At 40.7% G+C, this 19,007-nt stretch overlaps 2 protein-coding genes across 2 annotated transcripts; one reads left to right on the top strand and one right to left on the bottom strand.

Annotated features, from left to right (window-relative positions):
* Positions 1–21: 21 nt before the first annotated feature.
* LOC306705072 (solute carrier family 13 member 2-like) lies at positions 22–11,029 on the bottom strand. The gene is made up of 12 exons (XM_079171739.1): positions 10,905–11,029; positions 8,499–8,627; positions 7,710–7,846; positions 7,104–7,360; positions 6,851–7,028; positions 6,642–6,764; positions 5,779–5,988; positions 5,199–5,299; positions 4,923–5,038; positions 4,161–4,322; positions 3,942–4,079; positions 22–3,611 (listed from the first exon to the last, which is right to left on the bottom strand). The coding sequence occupies exons 1-12, from the start codon at positions 11,004–11,006 to the stop codon at positions 3,480–3,482; spliced, it is 1,785 nt and encodes a 594-aa protein (XP_079027865.1). The 5' UTR covers positions 11,007–11,029; the 3' UTR covers positions 22–3,479.
* Positions 11,030–14,508: 3,479 nt separating this feature from the next.
* On the top strand, positions 14,509–17,826 carry vtnb (vitronectin b). The gene is made up of 8 exons (XM_079171503.1): positions 14,509–14,585; positions 15,204–15,320; positions 15,434–15,691; positions 15,866–16,005; positions 16,122–16,278; positions 16,738–16,896; positions 16,985–17,314; positions 17,482–17,826. The coding sequence occupies exons 1-8, from the start codon at positions 14,522–14,524 to the stop codon at positions 17,616–17,618; spliced, it is 1,362 nt and encodes a 453-aa protein (XP_079027629.1). The 5' UTR covers positions 14,509–14,521; the 3' UTR covers positions 17,619–17,826.
* The last annotated feature ends 1,181 nt before the right edge of the window (positions 17,827–19,007 follow it).

Here is a 19,007-nt window from a genome sequence, read left to right as displayed (position 1 = left end):
ACGACACGCTGGCACGAGAGACGGGTGGATGTACGGACTGACCCGGGGGGGCGATCAGAGTACACTGGTGGGACTAATATCCTGTCAATCCAGTAGTCTCTCTCTCTTTATCTCTCTCTTTCTCTATCTCTTTCTCCTGCTGAGAGAACGCCATCCAGAAAACGGCCACACAGACGTGTCAGTTGCAAACTGTTTGTGTGTTTGCGTGTGTGTGTGTGTGTGTGTTAGCATGTATAAGTTTAGCAAAACCTAAAAGCTGCAAACACACACACAGTTCACAGCACGGCGTGGGGTCGCTGTGACAAAGTGATTTTGTAACATGATAAACCAGCAAGTAAGCAACTTTTTAGGAAACATCAGATGGGTTTTCGCTCTCTAGCCACGTTCTGTGAAGTGGAAAAAGTTAAAACCTCCGTAATATTGATAGATTATTATTTTTTTCATTGCTGTATGTTAGGGTTTAGGAACAAATATTGCATCTAAACTCGAGTGTTTTATGGACTTCAGTTCTTCTTCTCAGTTTCTGTGAGTGAGCTTTTTGGAGTGTGTTTGTGTACTTTGTATGACTGTCTGTGTCTGTCAGTGTGAAGCATGACTAATGGTCTGGTAAGAATATATTAACTTAAATGTCAATAATGTGGTCATTTTGTTTCTAAAGGTAAAATAGATTTTGGAAACCTGTTAGTTCATCAGACCTGTTTTCTTTGTTCCTTGTTGATTTCTAGAGTTGTGTGACGTGTGTTGCCCGTAGGGCGTATGTGTTCATTGTCTTTGCTCAAAGCACAACATGTCGACAGAGCTAACAGGGGGGGAACTTGTGAAGATGAGCAAATCTGAAATTCCCATAATGCACTTTGTCATGTGTGTACTAGTTGTACTTTTCCAGCCTCATGTTGCTTTGTTTAGGTCAGAAAGAAGATGTTAAAAATTCTGTTAGGTTGCCTATCCGAGTTGACGTTTTTGCTGTTCGGAAACACTTCATAAGAGAAGAGAAGCGAAGAAAATTAACATTTTTAAATGTTGATATGTTTCAATCAGATTTGTGTTGCACAAAGGAAAAAGATAGAGGGAATGTAGCAGAAATCACCCTAAAAATCTCATATATTTTTTGGTTTGTGTGCATTCTAATGTCTGTTTCTAAATCCGTCTGTCTCATATCTTAAGTCCATTTGTTGTTTCTCTAATTTCTTTCTCTCATACATTTCTGTCTCTTCTTTTGTAGACACATTCCAGTAAGTTAGGACCTGAATGTGTTGATCTCTTGTTATTTGAGGGAATCTATCACACGGAGAATCAGTGTCTTGGGACGCCTCTAAGTCGTAGTACGCGCACTTGACGTTCTCTCTGACTGTGCGGAGACACAACCTGACTCAAAAAGGGTCCAAATAGTTCTTTTATTTCAGCATATGACTCTTTGATTTGAATTTCTCGAAAGTAGATTTTGGTTGCTGTGTTTTTAGTGATTCTGCAGTAAAATCCAACCTGTCTGTTACAGCAAGTGCAGAGCTGCATTTGCAAATACTAGATGAGTCAGGCATGTCAGGAAGTGCAGCCAGTTTAGAGGAACTTACATTAATGCACCCGTTGTGTGTTCAGATCAACACAAGAAAAGGGTGGAAATGGATTCAGATTGTCATTGGGACTTTGTTTTAGTCTGCACAAGTTTAAAGAAATGAATACAAAATACAGACAAGAAGAGCTCAAATTGAACTCGGGTGTGTTGATAAACTTGAATGTTATGTCAAAAAATGTAACAGATAAGTAGAGCAGATTTATTTTTGACTGATTGTGACTCATGTACAAATTATTTTGAACTGATGTCGATTTCTTGACCATTCAAATGTCGGTATGACTGAACAAAAAACTAAAAATAAATACAGATTTTTTTGAAATATCACAGTGTCTTGACTGTTAATATTGTGAGTGAATTAAAGATATTTCACACTTTGTTTACATGATATTTTTAGGACATAAACAGCTCTGGTACATAAATGTGGGAATATAACACTGCTGGGTTGTTACCTCTCCTCTAAATAAAAATGTTACATTTATTACTTTTACCTGTAATAACATTAGTAGATACTGACCTCCACTATACAACCATGTCCTGTTGGCAGTTTCTTATCTCAAAGTTATCCTTCAACCAGCCGTTTCATCTTACGCTTCCTGATACTGATTTGTGCACTTTCTATGTTTTAACTTCCTCGATGCTAAAGGATGTTTTTTTAGCATCTCAAGCACTTTGAGGACATGTGGCCCTTATAACTGGAATTTATCTGAGGAATGGTTCAACATTTTGGGAAATACACTTTCTTACCGAGATAAGAAGATTGATTCCACTCTCATGTTTGTCCCTTCAGTGTGAAGCTGAGTGAGGGGATGGTTAACCATGAAGATGGTTAAAAATTAGCCTACCAGCACCTCAAATGCTTTGTTTAATCAGACAAGAAATCTTTTGGTGGATAACATTTTTACACTTGGGTTTTTGTACCCATTAAACAAAGAACATGTCAATTAGTGAGTTTTAAAGGCTTTTTTCTATCATAACAAAGCTATGCTGGCTTGTTACCCTGGTTTCCAGTCTTTATGCTAATCTATGATAACCAGCTGCTAGCTTTATTTTTACATTTACCGTACAATTATGAGAGTGACATCGGTCTTCTCTCTGCAAGGAAACAAATATGCGTATTTCCCAAAACGTCAAACTATTCCTTTAATAGCTTTCAGCCAGATTAATCTCGGCAACGTATTTAGAAATTGATATTATAATGTCCCTTGAAGAAAAACAAATAATCACAAAAGATGATAAGAAATGTAAAGTAAATACTTGTGCGACAAATACACTGATACAAAATAAAATGTGCGACAATGAAAAAAAGTATTTAACAACAAAAGACTACATTAATAAATTAAATCAACTCATGCAATTATTTCAGTTCCAGCTCATTTCCACATTGTTTGTAAACACAACATCACTCAGAATAATCACAATTTAACTAACCACTCACACTCACAGTGAGTGATAAATAGATCAAAAAGATGACGTCAAATTCAGGGAAGTGTGTACAAGGAAGTGACCTTAGTTTTTGTTTTGTTCTGTCACTGGAATGACACGAGGAAGTACTGAACACAAAGAGGAGAGAGTCCGTCTAATTATTGAGCTGATAGTCTGATATTGCTTCAAACCTATCACAGCTTTTTTCTTTTTTCTGCCAAGGTCTTGTTTTATATACTTACAGGTTTGTATGAGAGTATGTGGTGCACCACTGCCAAGCGAAAATGTATCTAAATGGTCTTTAAACTTTATTTTCTTTACATTTACTATAACCAACCTTTAATTTACTCCCCTTCTTTATAATTGCTTATTTAGTCATGAATATTTTACACTGTTTTATAGAGAGTCACTTAAGGTTTGAAGTTTTCAAAAACAATTCTGTGTTATTCCTGTTCTCCATGTCTCTCTCTCCGTCCTCCCCGACTCAAGGTCCGCTGTTTGTAATGTTGACCCAATGAGGTATGGTGCCCAAGTCAAACATGGCATATCCCCAGGTGTTGATGCCTAAATTAACGGTCAAAATCCCAATGATGTTCAACACGAAGCCGGTTTTCACCTGAAGGAACAGAGTGACATTCTGATCAGTATACAGTACGAGTAGAGGTCGAAAAACATGGTATGTACAGGTCTTTAAAAGTCTTAAAAAGCAATGAATTAAGTCTCATTAAAGGGAGATGTTACACACCGTGAACTAAAATCAAAGACTCAACACATGTTTTTAAAAGGTCTCTGCTGCATCAATATTTCTCACCAGTCTTTGTAAAGTACACTTTTCCTCCCTCCGGCCTCAACAAAGACTGTCTTTTTTTTAAATTAGGTCCTCTAAACCTCCCTCACATGAATGATTCTTGTAACATAGATTGTGTATTGTGAGTATGAATCTCACCATGTCCATGACTTTGAGTTTTCCAAAAGAAAAGGCGATGGCGTTGGGTGGTGTGGCCACAGGCAGCATGAAGGCCAGAGAGGCCGCGATGGTGCAGGGAATCATCACGTACAGCGGGTGTATCTTAATAGATACGGCCTATCAGAAACACACAGCACAGTTAAATACATGGAGAAGCTGTGTGTTAACACCTGTGTGTGCACGTGGACACCTGCGTACCATTGAGGCCAGGATGGGCAGGAACAAGGTGGTGGTGGCTGTGTTGCTGGAGCACTCGGTGAACGTTGCCACCAGCATGCAGAGCAGCAACGAGATGGCGTAGGGGGGAATTTGCTGCAGAGGTGCCAAGCTATCTCCCAGCAACTTGGACAGACCTGACTCCTGTTAACAAAGGTTTTGAGCAGAAATGACGTGAAACACAGAGGTAGAGGAACTCCTCGCATTTGAAAAGCAGAAAACAGAACCGTTTTGACAAGATAAATAGAAATTAGCATTCAGTCGTGGATCAGTCAACAAATCATAAATCGATAAAAAGGAAACATGAATTCTCAGCGGTATAGTTGGGATGTTTTGAAGTGGGGTTGTATGAGGTACTTATCCAGAGTCAGTGTGTTATCTACAGTAGATGACGGTCGGCACGGGAGCAAAGCAATGCACTGCTGTAGACAGGGGCAGCAGCAAAACATGTTTTAGAGACCTAAAAGAAAGTTTTCAGTTCCCCGTCGGAAAGGGCTGACTGACAGCGAGGGAAAGCAGGGAAATTATTCTAGATAAAGCGTACACCTAAATATACTTTTTTTTTCAGGTGGGCCTTTCTTTTTGACAGCAGTACATTGCTTTGCTTTCGTGCTGGTACTCCTGGCTGCTCCTCCAAACTAGGGGCATGCTTATCGCCATTTACTGTAGATAATGCACAGACTTCGGATTACCTAACACAACCCCACTTCAAATACTCCGTACTATACCTCTCTGGGTGTTTACCTCACTGCCAGCAGCCAGAGCGTAGCCTCCTCCCAGCAGCAGGATGATGTGCCAGGGCATTCGCTCGTGGACCACCTGCCAGGTCAGCAGAGTGGTGGGAGCCTTCACTATCTCACCTGTGAGACCCAGATGAAGTGTGAGCATGAAAAAGTAAATTAGTTTTAAAGAGCGGTGTGATATCCGCTTGGTTATCATCATCCAGTGTTACAATGAGCTGAAATGACGAACATCATGAAGGCATTGTGTTATTAGGGATTAGTGGATTTAACGTTTCACCTTCGGCATTGTTGCCGTAGCCTCCACGCTTGGGCATCTGGGAGGGGATGACGAAGAACAGCATCGACATTAAGATAGCGATGGTTCCATCGGACACAAACCTGAGGGACAAAATGATTCCGCATGTTGTAGTTTGAATGTGTTGCTGCTATTTTTTCCGGCTCTGTTTCACTGTTGTCATAGCGCAAAACCCTGGAACTAAGAACAGCGATGCATTTATGTGTAAATGATGTGCTAGTGTTACATCGTAATGCCATTTGTGTTGAAGAGATCAAGGGTTCTTGAGTTTCTGCATGCTTTGACGGAAAAAGAGAGGCCAAGAGTAAAAGGAAGTGAAAGAGAGAAGTTTAAAGGATAAATCAGAAAATATTCTACATGTTTGCAATTGTCAAACAAATGAAAAGACCAAAAGCAACATTGCGTAACAGTCCATCTCTCAAAACTGCATGACCACCCGTGCAAGTGCAACGGTGTGTCTCACTGATATGTTTTCCATAGTTTTCAGACAGTAATGGAGGTGTATGGCACAGAAGAATAATGTATATCAGAAAGAAAAAGCGTAAGAAAGTGAAAGACTCACGGCCCCCCCTTATTGAAGAGCACTGTTGCCCAGCCGTCTATGAAGCCCGGCTCCCTGGTGAACCACAGGGCTACCAGCAGGACAAAGATGGTGAGCACTGCCCACTCAGCAAACGGCATGCGCTCCAGCTTGCTGTGCTCCTGCTTCATCACCGTGTACGCCTCCTTATCTCTGTCGCTTTTTATGCCGCAGCCAAATGACTTCTTCATGCTGAGGAGAAAAGTACAAAGTTCAAATATGCCGCAGATTGGAAATCAAAGAAACGTTTGAGGATTTATGAGCATGGACTAAACTTAAAGGTTGAGGAAACCATGGATTTACAGCATTTTTTTTCATAGTGTCATTATATGGTATACCAAGTTTGAACAGAAAAGTTACTGGTCCCAGTCAAGAAATAATCTGGTACAAATAAAATACACATAAATACTAAGTGAGCTTTAGGTGCTTTAACTTCAGACAGAACAGGCTGGCTGTCTCCATTCTTTGTACTAAGCTAGGCTAACAAGCTTCTGCATGTAGCTTCCTTTCTGATATTTAACGCTCTGCAAGAAAGAAAATAACCATTTTCCCCAAAATGTTGAAGAATACTGTAAGGTATGTTTTTGTTACTTTCTGGTATAAATTCAGCTTCCTTTCTAAAGGTTCAGTTCACCCAAAGTCATGATTTTGTGAAATAAAAAAGGGTTTTAAAAGCACCTGCCACCTTCAACACAGTGGAGGTAATTTCACTGTGTGCAATGTGCTGATTACTCAGGGTACTCCACAAACCTTGAACTATTGAGAAATAAACACCACATAATGGAAGTGGGACCATTCAGTGACCATTCAAACATACTGACTGTACTAGGCTGAAGTTGTCTTACTTGAAGCCCAGGAACACAAACTGAAGATAGAGAAAGGTCAACACCAGCATGAGCACCGCGTTGGGAAAAGCGAAGCCAAACCAGCTGGCAAAGTTGATGACATCATCATTCCCAGGGAAGAGCCTTTACAAAAGATGAGAAAGACGGCGAGATGAGAGGAGAGCACAAACAGCTGGAATAACATTCTCCTGTGTTTGGTAATGCCTTACTCGTCGATTTGACCCTTCAGGATGATGTTAGGGGTCGTGCCGGTGAGCGTGGCCGTGCCTCCGATGCTGGCAGAGTAACACACACACAGACTCATCCCTTTGGTCAGGAGCTGGTACTTCATCTCCAGCGCTTTTCTCGTGGACTCCTGCAGTGACTCTGGCCTACACTCATGTTCATCTGGAGCCCAAGGCATTCAGTAAGTTAAAGTTATCGGAAAGGTTGTTGTCATCTATAGCAGACTTTGTTACTTACACTCTCCGTCCTCCAGCTGAACCTCGGTGTCTGGCTGTTTCTCCTCCGTCTTTTCCTCTTTAGTTTGTGCGATCTCCAGCTCAAACGCGTGGTTGTCCTCGGCTGCAGCCTGGAAATCTCGCTCGTCCGCCCGAGCCTCTGTGGCCTTCAGCTGCTGCAGCACGGCCTGGGCTATGGGCAGCATCATGGCCGTGGTGGCCGAGTTGCTGATCCACATGGACAGGAAGAATGCGACGATCATGAAGCCCAACATTAACCTGTGTGAGAGGGTTGGTGACGGTTAGTGAATACGAGGACGGGGATCACGAGTAGAACAGTAGGGGTGGTGATTAGATCTGTGCTGTTTTTTTGTTTTTGTCAAATGGATGAAGCTGAGGTCTTTGATTTATTTTTGTGTATGTGCATCTATCATCCCGAGAGACACATTATATCATAAGAACTGCTGAATGGAGGATTTGTGTAATCAATTGAGCATTTCTGACATCTGAAAACATGAGCAAGTCAAGACTAAAAAGATCCGTGGAGGCACCGTTGACCTTCCGGTCACATCTTTCTTTTCGCTGTCTGCTGTAGTGTACACAGGTGAGCCGTATCACGTTTCCTTACAGCGCCGGACGAACGCCAACCAGCAGCAGAACTCGGAGAGCGATGCGCTTGTGAAGGCCCCAGTGCTCCACTGCGATGGCCACCAGCAGGCCACCAATGAACAGCATGTTCGAGTCTTTCAGATACTCAATACTGACCTGAAACGCATCACACACACTAACTTCAGCAGAATAATCAAAAATCCAAACACGTGCAAAACAAACGTTGCATGTCTTTGAACTAATGCAATGACCTGTGAACATGCTTCCCTGTACATAATGTTTCATCCAATTTGTTTTATGAGCATTAAAAGTAAAACACTGGATCAGCAGATTTGACTGTGTCTATAATATGTTATGAGACTGAAGGTCGGATCGACTCCTTCAGTATGCGGTGTTTCGTCAATTAACACAAAGCCAATTTCCTGCTCTGTCTGATTCTGACCTTTGACCTTTTGCAAGCCAAGGAAAGACAAATATGAGGTCGTAGTAAGTTGAAATCTCAAAGATGTGTAGCTTAATATAATCACTTGATCAAGGGGTAAGAGGAGGAAAAAAGTGAAGATGACTCATAGCAAGTCAGCTGCATTTAACTTAAGTTGGTCAAATCCCTTTTCTGATTGTTTGTTCACATTATAAAACTTTGCTCCAAGTGCTGTCAAGGACGACAGAAGAACAAAACCTCAGAAACCTACCAAAATATCAGAGAACCTTCTATTGAGAAGCAGTAGTATTCCTACAGGTATTGGTAAAAAACATATAAGCTGGCGCATAATGAAGCACAAAACTGTCGTCTAAATAAGTACTGTACGTCTCCAGCCTTCATGATGCCCATCATGGGGAAGAGGACGACCGGCAGCAGGGCAGTCACCGCCAGAGGCATACACTCTGTACACCAGTACAGAGCCATGAGGATGATGGCATAACCACATTTGGCTTCCTGTAAACACACACACACACACACACACACACACACACACACACACACACACATACTCGGGTCGGATGTAATTGGCAGTGAAGAAGAAGTGTTCAGGCCAAATTGTCTTCATGAGAAATGACAAACATCACGTCATTAGTGCAGCATTATATCATTGTACATCTAAAATATGCTATATTCAATACATGATATTCAAAGTAGAGATTCAGATGTTTGGCACAAATATCACACACACACACATAAACAGAGACAGACACACTTTACAGTGAAGTTCATGCAGTACGTCCGATTTCTCGTCCTTTGTCCTCTCTTGTAAAGGCAATAAGACACATGGAGATAACGGCAACCCTTGATCATAAAACAAACAGTTTGTTGTGCTCTTGTCTCACTAGATAACTGTTTATGGGTCCTCAGTTCACAAACGCTGTTTAAACTGTTTCCACTCCCCACGAGAGCTCGCTCAGCTCCACACTTTGAGTGAAAGTAGCAATCACAAAATGTGTAAAATATGTTAATTGTAATATCTATTTACACTTTATGAAACGATAGCCCACTTCAACAGTATTGTGTATCATATTTGCTCTTAATACCTTTTACTTACTTTACAACTATTATCATTTTTGCCGGATGGCTCTACTTAGCAACCAATATTTAGCTGCAGCAACAAGACTCCCGGAAGTCAATGTCCGGCAGATAAACCCCTCGTGAAACGACAACTTGTCATTGTCACACTTTGTTTTTTTGTACAGATTAAACAAACAAAATATGACAGTGATGCTGGTCAGTGTTTTTTTTTGGGGGGGGGGGGGGGTTGTACTTCGGGTAGAATCTGGCTAGCTGTTTCCCTCTGTTTCCAGTCTTTATGCTAAGCTAAGCTAAGAAGTGGCTTTATTTCAGGGGTTCTGCTGTAGCCAGCAGATATCTGGGGAAAGACTTCCTTTTGCGTGCTCTGCTTATTGTTCACAGTGAGATTACCAACTTCAGATGGAGACTGGATTTAGAGTGCAGAGACATTGTGTATGACCAAATTGTTTCACAAATAGCGAGTTTACAAGCTAATTTCAAACAAATAAAAAGCTAAACCATCGTTAAACGATAATCTGTGGGTTCCCAGATTGCATTTCGGCCAATGCGTTCTGCCTCTTTTGCTCTTCACACCGACTGTTTACCTCCATTCAACCAAAGTCTGCTGGAAAGAGATTAGTCAAAACTACTCCGACTACAAACGGAAACCAGAATGCTTCTGATAACAACTCTGCATATGACTGCAGAATCTCTTTATAGAGATTATGAGTGGTATACATTTTCAATTATTTTTGTAATTATTGTTATTATAGTAATGACAATAATGTAATTGTGTTTCCATAGTTTAACATGTTCTGCAATGAAAAAAGCCGAGATGCATCAATAACCTTGCATGCGATGTATCATTTGACCATTTAAATATCTATCATGCAGCCATCTTTATGCGTCTTTATTGGCACCTCAAGGCTCTTTGTTGCCAAATGTGATTACAAATTGGTTTAAAATTAACTGCACACTCACCTCACCTTCGCCCAGTAAGTCATTAAATAATTACAAGCAAATCGACATGCTGATGAGGTTACATGGGTCACCAGGTTTATAAGATGACTGCGTTCCTACAGATCCTTTTAGGAATGTTAGGAAGTGACATTCAATGGCCAAAGACAAGCTACAGAACAAGTCACCTGCATTCATGTTTTGTACATTATAGCTGGATTTATGTTATCAATATTATCAGTTTGATGGTTTATGTTTTCCTTTACAGACAGAGAATCCTGTGTGACGTCACTCATTTCTAAAAGTGGGAAGTAAAGTGTCTGATTTCCTTTTAATTTGTGGTTTTAAGTTGTTCTTTAAATCCATAATGTGTTAATATGCGATCGACACATGCACTGTAGTGTGTCCTGACATTTTTAGAGACAGACCTCAAAATGCGTACCAATATAAAATAACTAATAATTAACAGGTTGTAGACTACTCAAAGGATATTAAATCTTCAGGACAAATATTTGATGTGCATGTGAAACATGTGCACATCTGTTGCAATCGTCTCCAGGTGTTAATAACGTGGACAATGTTAGCCAAGCATAATTAATAAGCATTTTATAGGCAGCAAACATCTTTTTCAACAGTCAAACCCATCACAACTGTTGTTTAAGACGTAACACCTGTAATGTTCTTTCAGTCAAGACAAACACAGGTTAAAAACACCCAGTTAATTTAGTCAAGTCTCCTCCATGCACACACACTCACCGATGTAGGGATGATGAGTGGCAGGGGAAGTAGTGCGAGCGGAGTGACAACAATGATGATGTAGTTTCTGTGGTACCACAGCCACTTCAGCCAACTAGCCATGATTCTCCTGGCAAAACTGACAAAAAGCCGCCAGGAGGAGGAAAACTATCCACAGTGCAACTCAGAAGAGACAGCTGACCAAGACGAACAAAGACTGAATCTGCCTACAACAGTAAAGTACAAGTGAAGAAACACAGATGTGCTCCACAGAGAACCACTGAGGTAATGAGACTAATAAGAATGGTAAAAAAAAAAAACTTGATATCTCTAGTTGCAAATTGAACATTAACTCAACACCGAAGAGATCGCAATCCTTGGCAGAGAGGGAAGTGGAGCTATTGGGAAAGAGAAGAAGGTAATAGTAAAGGTAGAGAGCGGTGGGGGGGTTGACATGAGGAGAAAGATAGCCAAACGATAGGTTTATCAACTGAAGGAAAGCAGTCTGTCAGGTGTAGCCAAAGGTCGGGTGTTGCACACGGCCAGCTGGGCTGAAGGAAAGGAAAAAGCCAATGAGCATGTAGCCACTTTTCAGTGTCAGAGGACAGAAGTGATTTAATGTCTGACATGTGTTGGCCTAAGTTAAATGTATAATCAATAAGCAGCCTTTTTTTCCATTCAATACACTCAATGATTTTGCTACTGCAGCCATACTTCTCTGGTATGACTAAAATGTTATCAAAATACATCGCTGTGTAACTGACATTAATGAGTCATTAATGTGCTACTGTCACACCTAAGTTACTAGTATTTGTCATTGCACATACACACCAGTAGACTTCAAAGGAATGAAGCCGGCAGCCTAGCTTAGCACAGAGCCTGTGAACAGTAAGCCTGGCTCTGTAAACGGTCACAATAGCACCTCTAAAGCTCACTTATTGACACTTACAACTCATTTGTTTAACGTAAAACCTGAGTGTAAAAATAAAAATGTGTCATTTTAAACAACTTTCTTGCTTACATGTTTGCAAACAAGCTGGTTCAGTATCTCCCGATGTCACGATGTCAAGATTATAGCAGTTTAATTAGTAGCCTACATCCAATATAAAAACATAAGTAATATATATATATTTGCTACTTTGTGATTTGAATTATTAGTAAATATATAAGTTGTCATGAATGCTGTTATGCTGATCTGACAGGGATCATTACATACTGCGTTAGGCTGTATGTTACAGCTGTGATACCTAATATTTAATTGATGATGCTTTAAAATGACGGCTCCAAGGCGAGGATGTCTCATTTGTTCAATGCATGTTGCCTCGACTCCTCTCTCCTCAAGTCTCCTCCTTGCCTCCTCCGCTCACGTCTCCTGTGGGCAGGACTAAGACACAAGCGAGGAGGTAAGGAGAGGAATCAAGGGAACTGGGAAATGAGAAAGACCCAAGGAGAGTGAAATAAAACAGTAAAGTAAACTCAAGTCAATTTAGAGTTGTTTTCAGCATTGTTTGTCTTTGTTGGAGATGAAGGTTTCTTTCAGAAATCACAGAAATAACTCAAATATCAGCACAGGTACTAACTAAAAATAAGTACTCATAGTGTGTATACCAATAAAGAGCAACGTGAGAACAACCCACTATTAGACTATCAACATCACTGTAATGTTTTATGAGCTTACACAACACACAGAAATCGCCGAGATCTCTTTGTTGTTTTATGACTTATTCTTCATTTGTGAGATAAGGTCAAGGAATAGCTTCAATTAAGTCATAAAACACATAAAATCAAACGAAGTGCATGTGTCGCATCACAGAAGGTATAAATGTAGGGACTACCAGAGAATCATTAAGTTAAATGTGGTAGCTATCAACATTATATTTACATAAATGTTATATTTAGGCCTCACAATGGGAGCTCTGAGGTTCTCTCTGATACATAATTCTCACCATGTTTCTTTTCTCATCTTTTCTAATCACAGGAAGCTATTTCTGTAGCTTAGGGACTTTTTTTTATATACTGAACATACATTATTATTAATGTTGTTTATAAAGCTAGACCAACTGACCAAAAAAACAGCTGTTAAACTGTGCTGGTTTGCACCATATTGAAATACATATTCAATATTGACATGCACACAGTTTCAATTTCAATATAGTTTTGGTTCACATCCAGTATAAATAAAAACTCATTGACCGAAATCTTTTCTTCATTCTTGTTGGTGCAGCTCATCCTGAACTCAAATCTGAATCTTTATAAACTCCAGGAGGCTGTTTTCTGTCAGACCTGCTGCTGGCTTTTTAAACAGGACTCGCATCAGATGCTGAGGTTAAGCTATATAAACAGTCTGGACTACACCACATCGCTCCTCGATAAATAGATCTGAACAATAATAATAATTAGAATAAAAAATATAACTCATTAAACTCTGTAGATTAAAACACTCTTCGGGACATTTCTATGTTTTTCAGTGTGTGTTCCTTGAACTGATCTTTTAAAATGTCTTATTAGTTGACAACAATAAAGATGCAGCAGCAAACCAAACATCGATATTCTCACTAACTGACTGAGAAAGCAAAGTCCAGCTGCCCAAAAATCTAATCTAACCAGTTTTCACTTCACTTCATGTTTGGTGCGACTGGGCCAGAAATGCTTCAATTTGAGTGTGGAGAAAAAATAAATACAAACACTCTTCTGCTCTTTAACTCTTTGACTGAGTCTTTTAGTTTATATGGAAAAATCAAGATATTTCAATCTTTAACAGAGTGATGAGGAAGTAATATCATCACTTGAATCAGTCGGCCTGGTGGTGACTTGCTGATTTCGGCCTCTCAGTCTCTCCGTGGTGCTGAATCTGATCAACAACTTCTGTGAGACAATCTCCTGTCGGTCATATGAAAAGGAAAACGCATACTGCTTTTTAAAAAATACGGAACATTTGTGTTGTTTGAACTCTTTTTAGTTATCAGGGCTTCATAGAGGAAGGCATTGTGTTTGCTTTAGGGTTGTTTTTTTACACCACAGATCAATAAGAGGAAAATGACTGCCCTGGTTACACAATGTTTGAGCTCAGATAGCCGCTCCCTCATTCGACCAGAAGTCACATACACCGTATATATCGACTTCATGAGACAATAGCACACTGTAGTGTCTAGTCTGGTTTGTAATTTTGCATTTAAACTATTTTCCTTATTAAGGGCCATTCAAGCTAAATAGACCACCAATGATACATTTATTCTAATCATCTGTCTTGTTTTTTTTTTGGGGATAAAATAAATTAATAATTTGCTGAAGTTGAGTTTTAAATTTGCCACATAACTGGAAAGTCAATTTGTATATTCTGAGCCGTATAGTGATCATGTTGTTGTTTGGGGGATGTTCTTGGACAGACAGGACAGAGATCAGCCGTCACAGTTTAATGATTGTCACAGCTGAGTGTTGACCAATCAGGATGGCAGAAGCCTGGGGGTCAACGGCTTCTGAAAAACATCTATTGATCATCTGCACACAATGCTGCACCCTGAATTGGGGCACTCAAACTCATCTGAGTTCACTGATGTAAACAGGCACACGGTTGTGTTCTGAATTAAGATTCCACATTTTTGGTTTGTTGGTCAGAAGTGTCTGTTCTGTGAGTAGACATGAAGCCAGCAGTGGCTCTGCTGGGCCTCGTCCTCCTGCTGGACACCAGCTTTGCTGCAGAAGGTAAGTCTTCCAGTTTGTCTTCTCTAATTTAACTAATGTTGAAGCTAAATGAAATATTACACCGGCACACTAAATAATAAAAGTAAAAGAATGACCAGAGACTGTCATAGCATTATGTTTATGAATGTAGATTTCACAGGCATGACATTTCTGACATATAAATTACATAAATATAAATTATTATTATCATTGTATTAGTAACTCGTAAGCATTGTAAAATGTATTACCATTTCAGTAATGAATCACATATTTCCCTATATATTTTTAAAAAAAAGCAAAGATTTGAGAAAAGTGTGGGGCAGACCTTTCGGACCTTTGACCTACTGGAGGCGTCGAACCACTAGTCTCAAATACCTGCTATCTGTAAATAAAGTAGATAAAACAAGCTCCACCTCGACCTGCTACATCAGTAAAATGCTACTTACAGTAACCAACACATTGATGAATTAGTGCAGTATATAATAATGTGTCAGTAAATGCTTGTAATGGTGTATTTTGCACTGCTACCAATGTACTTTTACTCAAGTAAAAGAGTACTTCCTCCGCCACTGTCTGTCCAAGTCTGAATATATCAATACATGTCATGTCATTTGAAACAAACAAACTGCATTTCCTCAGAGTCCTGTGTGGGTCGCTGTGGCTCCTTCGAGCTGAAGACAAAATGCCAGTGTGACTCCATGTGTGTGTACTATGGGAGCTGCTGCGGGGACTTTGACACCATCTGCCCCAAAAAAAGTCTGTACAGCAGTAGATTATTACCATTTCACGGAATAAACAGTTTTTGCAAATGAATACATTTTTACGGAAACACCTTCACGTGACACAACGTTCGTCTGTTCTGCCCTCAGCTGCTCGTGGCGATACCTTCGAGGAAACGGATGACGTAACAGAAGCAGCGACGACTGTCACAGAGCAACAAGGACAAGCCCAAGGGACAACTCTCCCACCAACTTTCAACACAGTTGCAGCAACCGTAACTGCCTCTCCCACACCCATCACCACACAAGGGCCTGCACCATCTGTGGAGCCTGACGCTGCGGCCTGCAGTGGTCGACCTTTTGATGCTTTTCTGCAGCTGAAGAATGGCTCGATATATGCTTTTAGAGGTAAACCTCGATGTCCACAAGGGGTTCTGTGTTATATAGTATGTTTCTCAAATCTGGACATCAGTACCCTTGACTGGACCAACCTGTGCAGGCTGTACATTTCATTTGGTATTTCAAAATGTTCGGTGTTGATACTTTGTGGATTTTTGATCCAACGCCTGCTTTTCCTCCGAGGTGAATATTTCTTTGAGTTGGATGAGACGTCCGTACTTCCCGGTTACCCAAAACTCATCCAGGATGTGTGGGGGATCTCTGGACCCATAGACGCGGCATTCACACGCATCAACTGCCAGGGAAAATCCTACATCTTTAAGGTGGAAACTTCTTCCTCTCTAGAGTCTGCAAACAATGAGTCTTTATATTAAACTGGAGGTGTATTCTGACTACTCTTTGTGACTCTGCTTTGTGCATTGTCGTTATTCTCTCTCAGGGGAAACAGTACTGGAGGTTTGACGGTGACGTTCTGGATGAGGACTATCCGCGGGACATTTCAGTCGGCTTTGATGCCATACCAGATGACGTCGATGCCTCTTTCGCCATACCAGCACCAAGTCACCGTGGCAAAGAGAAAGCCTACTTTTTCAAAGGTAACTTTATAAGGATGTGTGATATTTTTCAGTATTGAAAAGCTTCTTGAGTTTAGACTGTGATGGGTTTTGATCATACATGACATGACCACTGAATGAATGCAGTGTTCAACTTGCATACGCTTCTGAGGTATGCGATGCTTATACTTAAGTAAACGTTTAAATGCAGGACTTGTCCTTGTAATAGAGTATTTCTACACTATTGCTACTTTTACTTCAGTAAAAGAACTGAGTACTTTTGGAAATCCCTGCTTGAAAGTGAAAGTACCTCGTCTCATCATTTCGTACTGGGCAAAGCTTAGTAACTATGAGGACACCCAAAGAAATGTTGGCGTGGACAATAGATGTAACCATGGCAGGACCCTGAAACCCCAGCAGCTAAATGGAATTCAGGCATCAAGTTTATTATTTTGTGTTTCCTACTGTGACAAGTCAAAATGAGTTTGTTTCTCTCTTCAGGGGACAAGTATTACCAGTATGAGTTCAAGCACCAGCCTTCCCATGAGGAGTGCGTCTCCATGAGCAGGACCTCCCCCTCTGTGCTGTTCACACGATACACGGACCTCTTCTGTGATCAGACATGGGAGGATTTCTTCACGGATCTCTTTGGAAGCTCCTGTAAGGCCTCAGCTGTCTTTGTGTGTTTCATGGTGTTCTTACACGTGTGTTTGTTTCTAATCATCTGGCACTTTTCACCCTTACTCAGTCAGCAGTCACCAAACAGGCCCTCGCTTAACCAGCAGGGACTGGCAGGGCATCAGTTCTCCTGTAGATGGTGCCATGGTGGGACGAGTCTACCTCAGCCCCAAACCCATGCCCCCTTCTCCTCCACCAGCGAGGAGGCGCAGCAGTCGGAGGAGGAAGCCCAGCAAGAAGCGGGCACAGCGAAGAAGGCAGAGTCGCCACACGTTGCTCGATGATCTGTGGGGTTATGATGATTGGTTTGACTACAGCGACTTCAGCGACTTCTTTGATGAGACCCCCACGCAGGAGTCCAGAAGCACCCCCGTGCAAAATGTGTATTTTTTCAAGAAAGGTATGAATACATGGAGTTATTTTTTATTCCATAGTCGGGCTCGGCTGTGTTTCAACACAATAGAACAATTCTAGTGAAAACTACAACAGGAATGATAAAGATTATCTTTGAGCTTCCTCCTTTAACGCTGTTTGGATTGTGTGTTTCTTATCTTTTTATGATGGCAGATAAATACTACAGAGTGGATCTGCAGACAAAACATGTGGATTCTGCCAACCCTCCTTACCCACGATCCATTGCGAAATACTGGCTGGGCTGCAAGCGTGAAGCGACACCTGATGTATCAAGGGCAGAGAAGAGATAGGCCGGCTGACTGGAGAAAGCTCTGTTTTTTGTCACTCTGTTTTAAACGCACCTCTTAGTGAGAAGTCTTGACGTAATTACAAAATGAGCTTATAATAGCTTCTGTTATTTTTGTTGTTTGCATTTTATTCATGATAAATAGCCCCTCTGATGTCCCCTCTATATTTAGGTGGAAAGGCTAAAATTCTGCATGATTTAATAAACTTGAGATTTCAGTTCTGTGAGCGCCTTAATAATCTTCTTGTCCAAATGGTGTAGTCAACACACACAAAGATACACACACACACACACACACACACCTAATGCCCTGTCTAGCTATCACTACATGCCCAACCTTAACACTGACCCTATCCGTTACCTGAACCGATAAATCAAAGCCCTTCAATAATAAATGGTATAGAATGTGTCCTCACAAAAGATTCTTTATTTGTTTTTACAAATAGTCACATTGGTATAAGTGAACTTATGTATGCACATGTACACACTGACTTCAGGTGGTCTAGATATTCTAACATAGCCTGTTACAAGAATAACAGATTGGTGCACTGTGACCTGGTGATTCTGTCTCCAGTCTGTCCAGCACACAGTTGCTCTCTTGAAAGAGGTGCACCCTCTGCTGGACAAAAGTGAAAACATGTAAATTAAGAGCATTTTATATGTCTGTGTAGATCTGCCATCCTATGTAATTCATTCATAACACTTTTTTTATCACTGTGTTCTGCTTGCAGTCATACAACCCTGATGCACTTATCCTGCTTAAATACAAGCTACAATATACTCAGTTTTACATTTAGACAGTCACTGTTTAGCATGTTGATTCAGTGAGGAGGACATACTGCAGCCTGCCGTATATCCTAAAGTCTCATGTTCTGTTTTCCCCTATTTAACCTGCTAAGATAGTGTACATGAATGCTAGAAGTGTTCGTGAGATTATCTTGATTCCAAACATGAGTTGTAACACGTTTGTAAGTGTGTTGCCTCGTACTGTCGAAAACGACTTCTGATTGGATGAGCGCGGTGAGTCACGTTATCGAAACCGAACGTAAAGTGTCGAAAAAAGACGCTCTCGTGACTGCACTATGGATAACAATAGACCGTTCATATAACTGCTCGTGAGTAGCATTGCGACTACTTTCTCTTCACCATGTAAAGACCAAACATCATAACCATAGTGTACTACAAAAACTACGTTTAACATTACAGTGTATGTTAGCCTATAAACATCACGGAGGGATGGCTTCCGGTTTTTTCAGAGTCAAAAGATGTTGCCTTTATCGTAGTACCACAGTGTTAAAGCAGCTGCAGTTCACGCAAACATTTCCTTGTCGTCTGTTTGACGACTATGTTGAACACTAAGTAATTTGAATCAGTAACAAAAAGGCCCCGCTGG

The sequence above is a fragment of the Pholis gunnellus genome (genome assembly GCF_910591455.1).
Source record: "Pholis gunnellus genome assembly, chromosome: 13".
In the NCBI taxonomy this organism is placed as follows: domain Eukaryota; kingdom Metazoa; phylum Chordata; class Actinopteri; order Perciformes; family Pholidae; genus Pholis; species Pholis gunnellus.
This window is presented reverse-complemented; position numbering and strand designations above follow the sequence as displayed.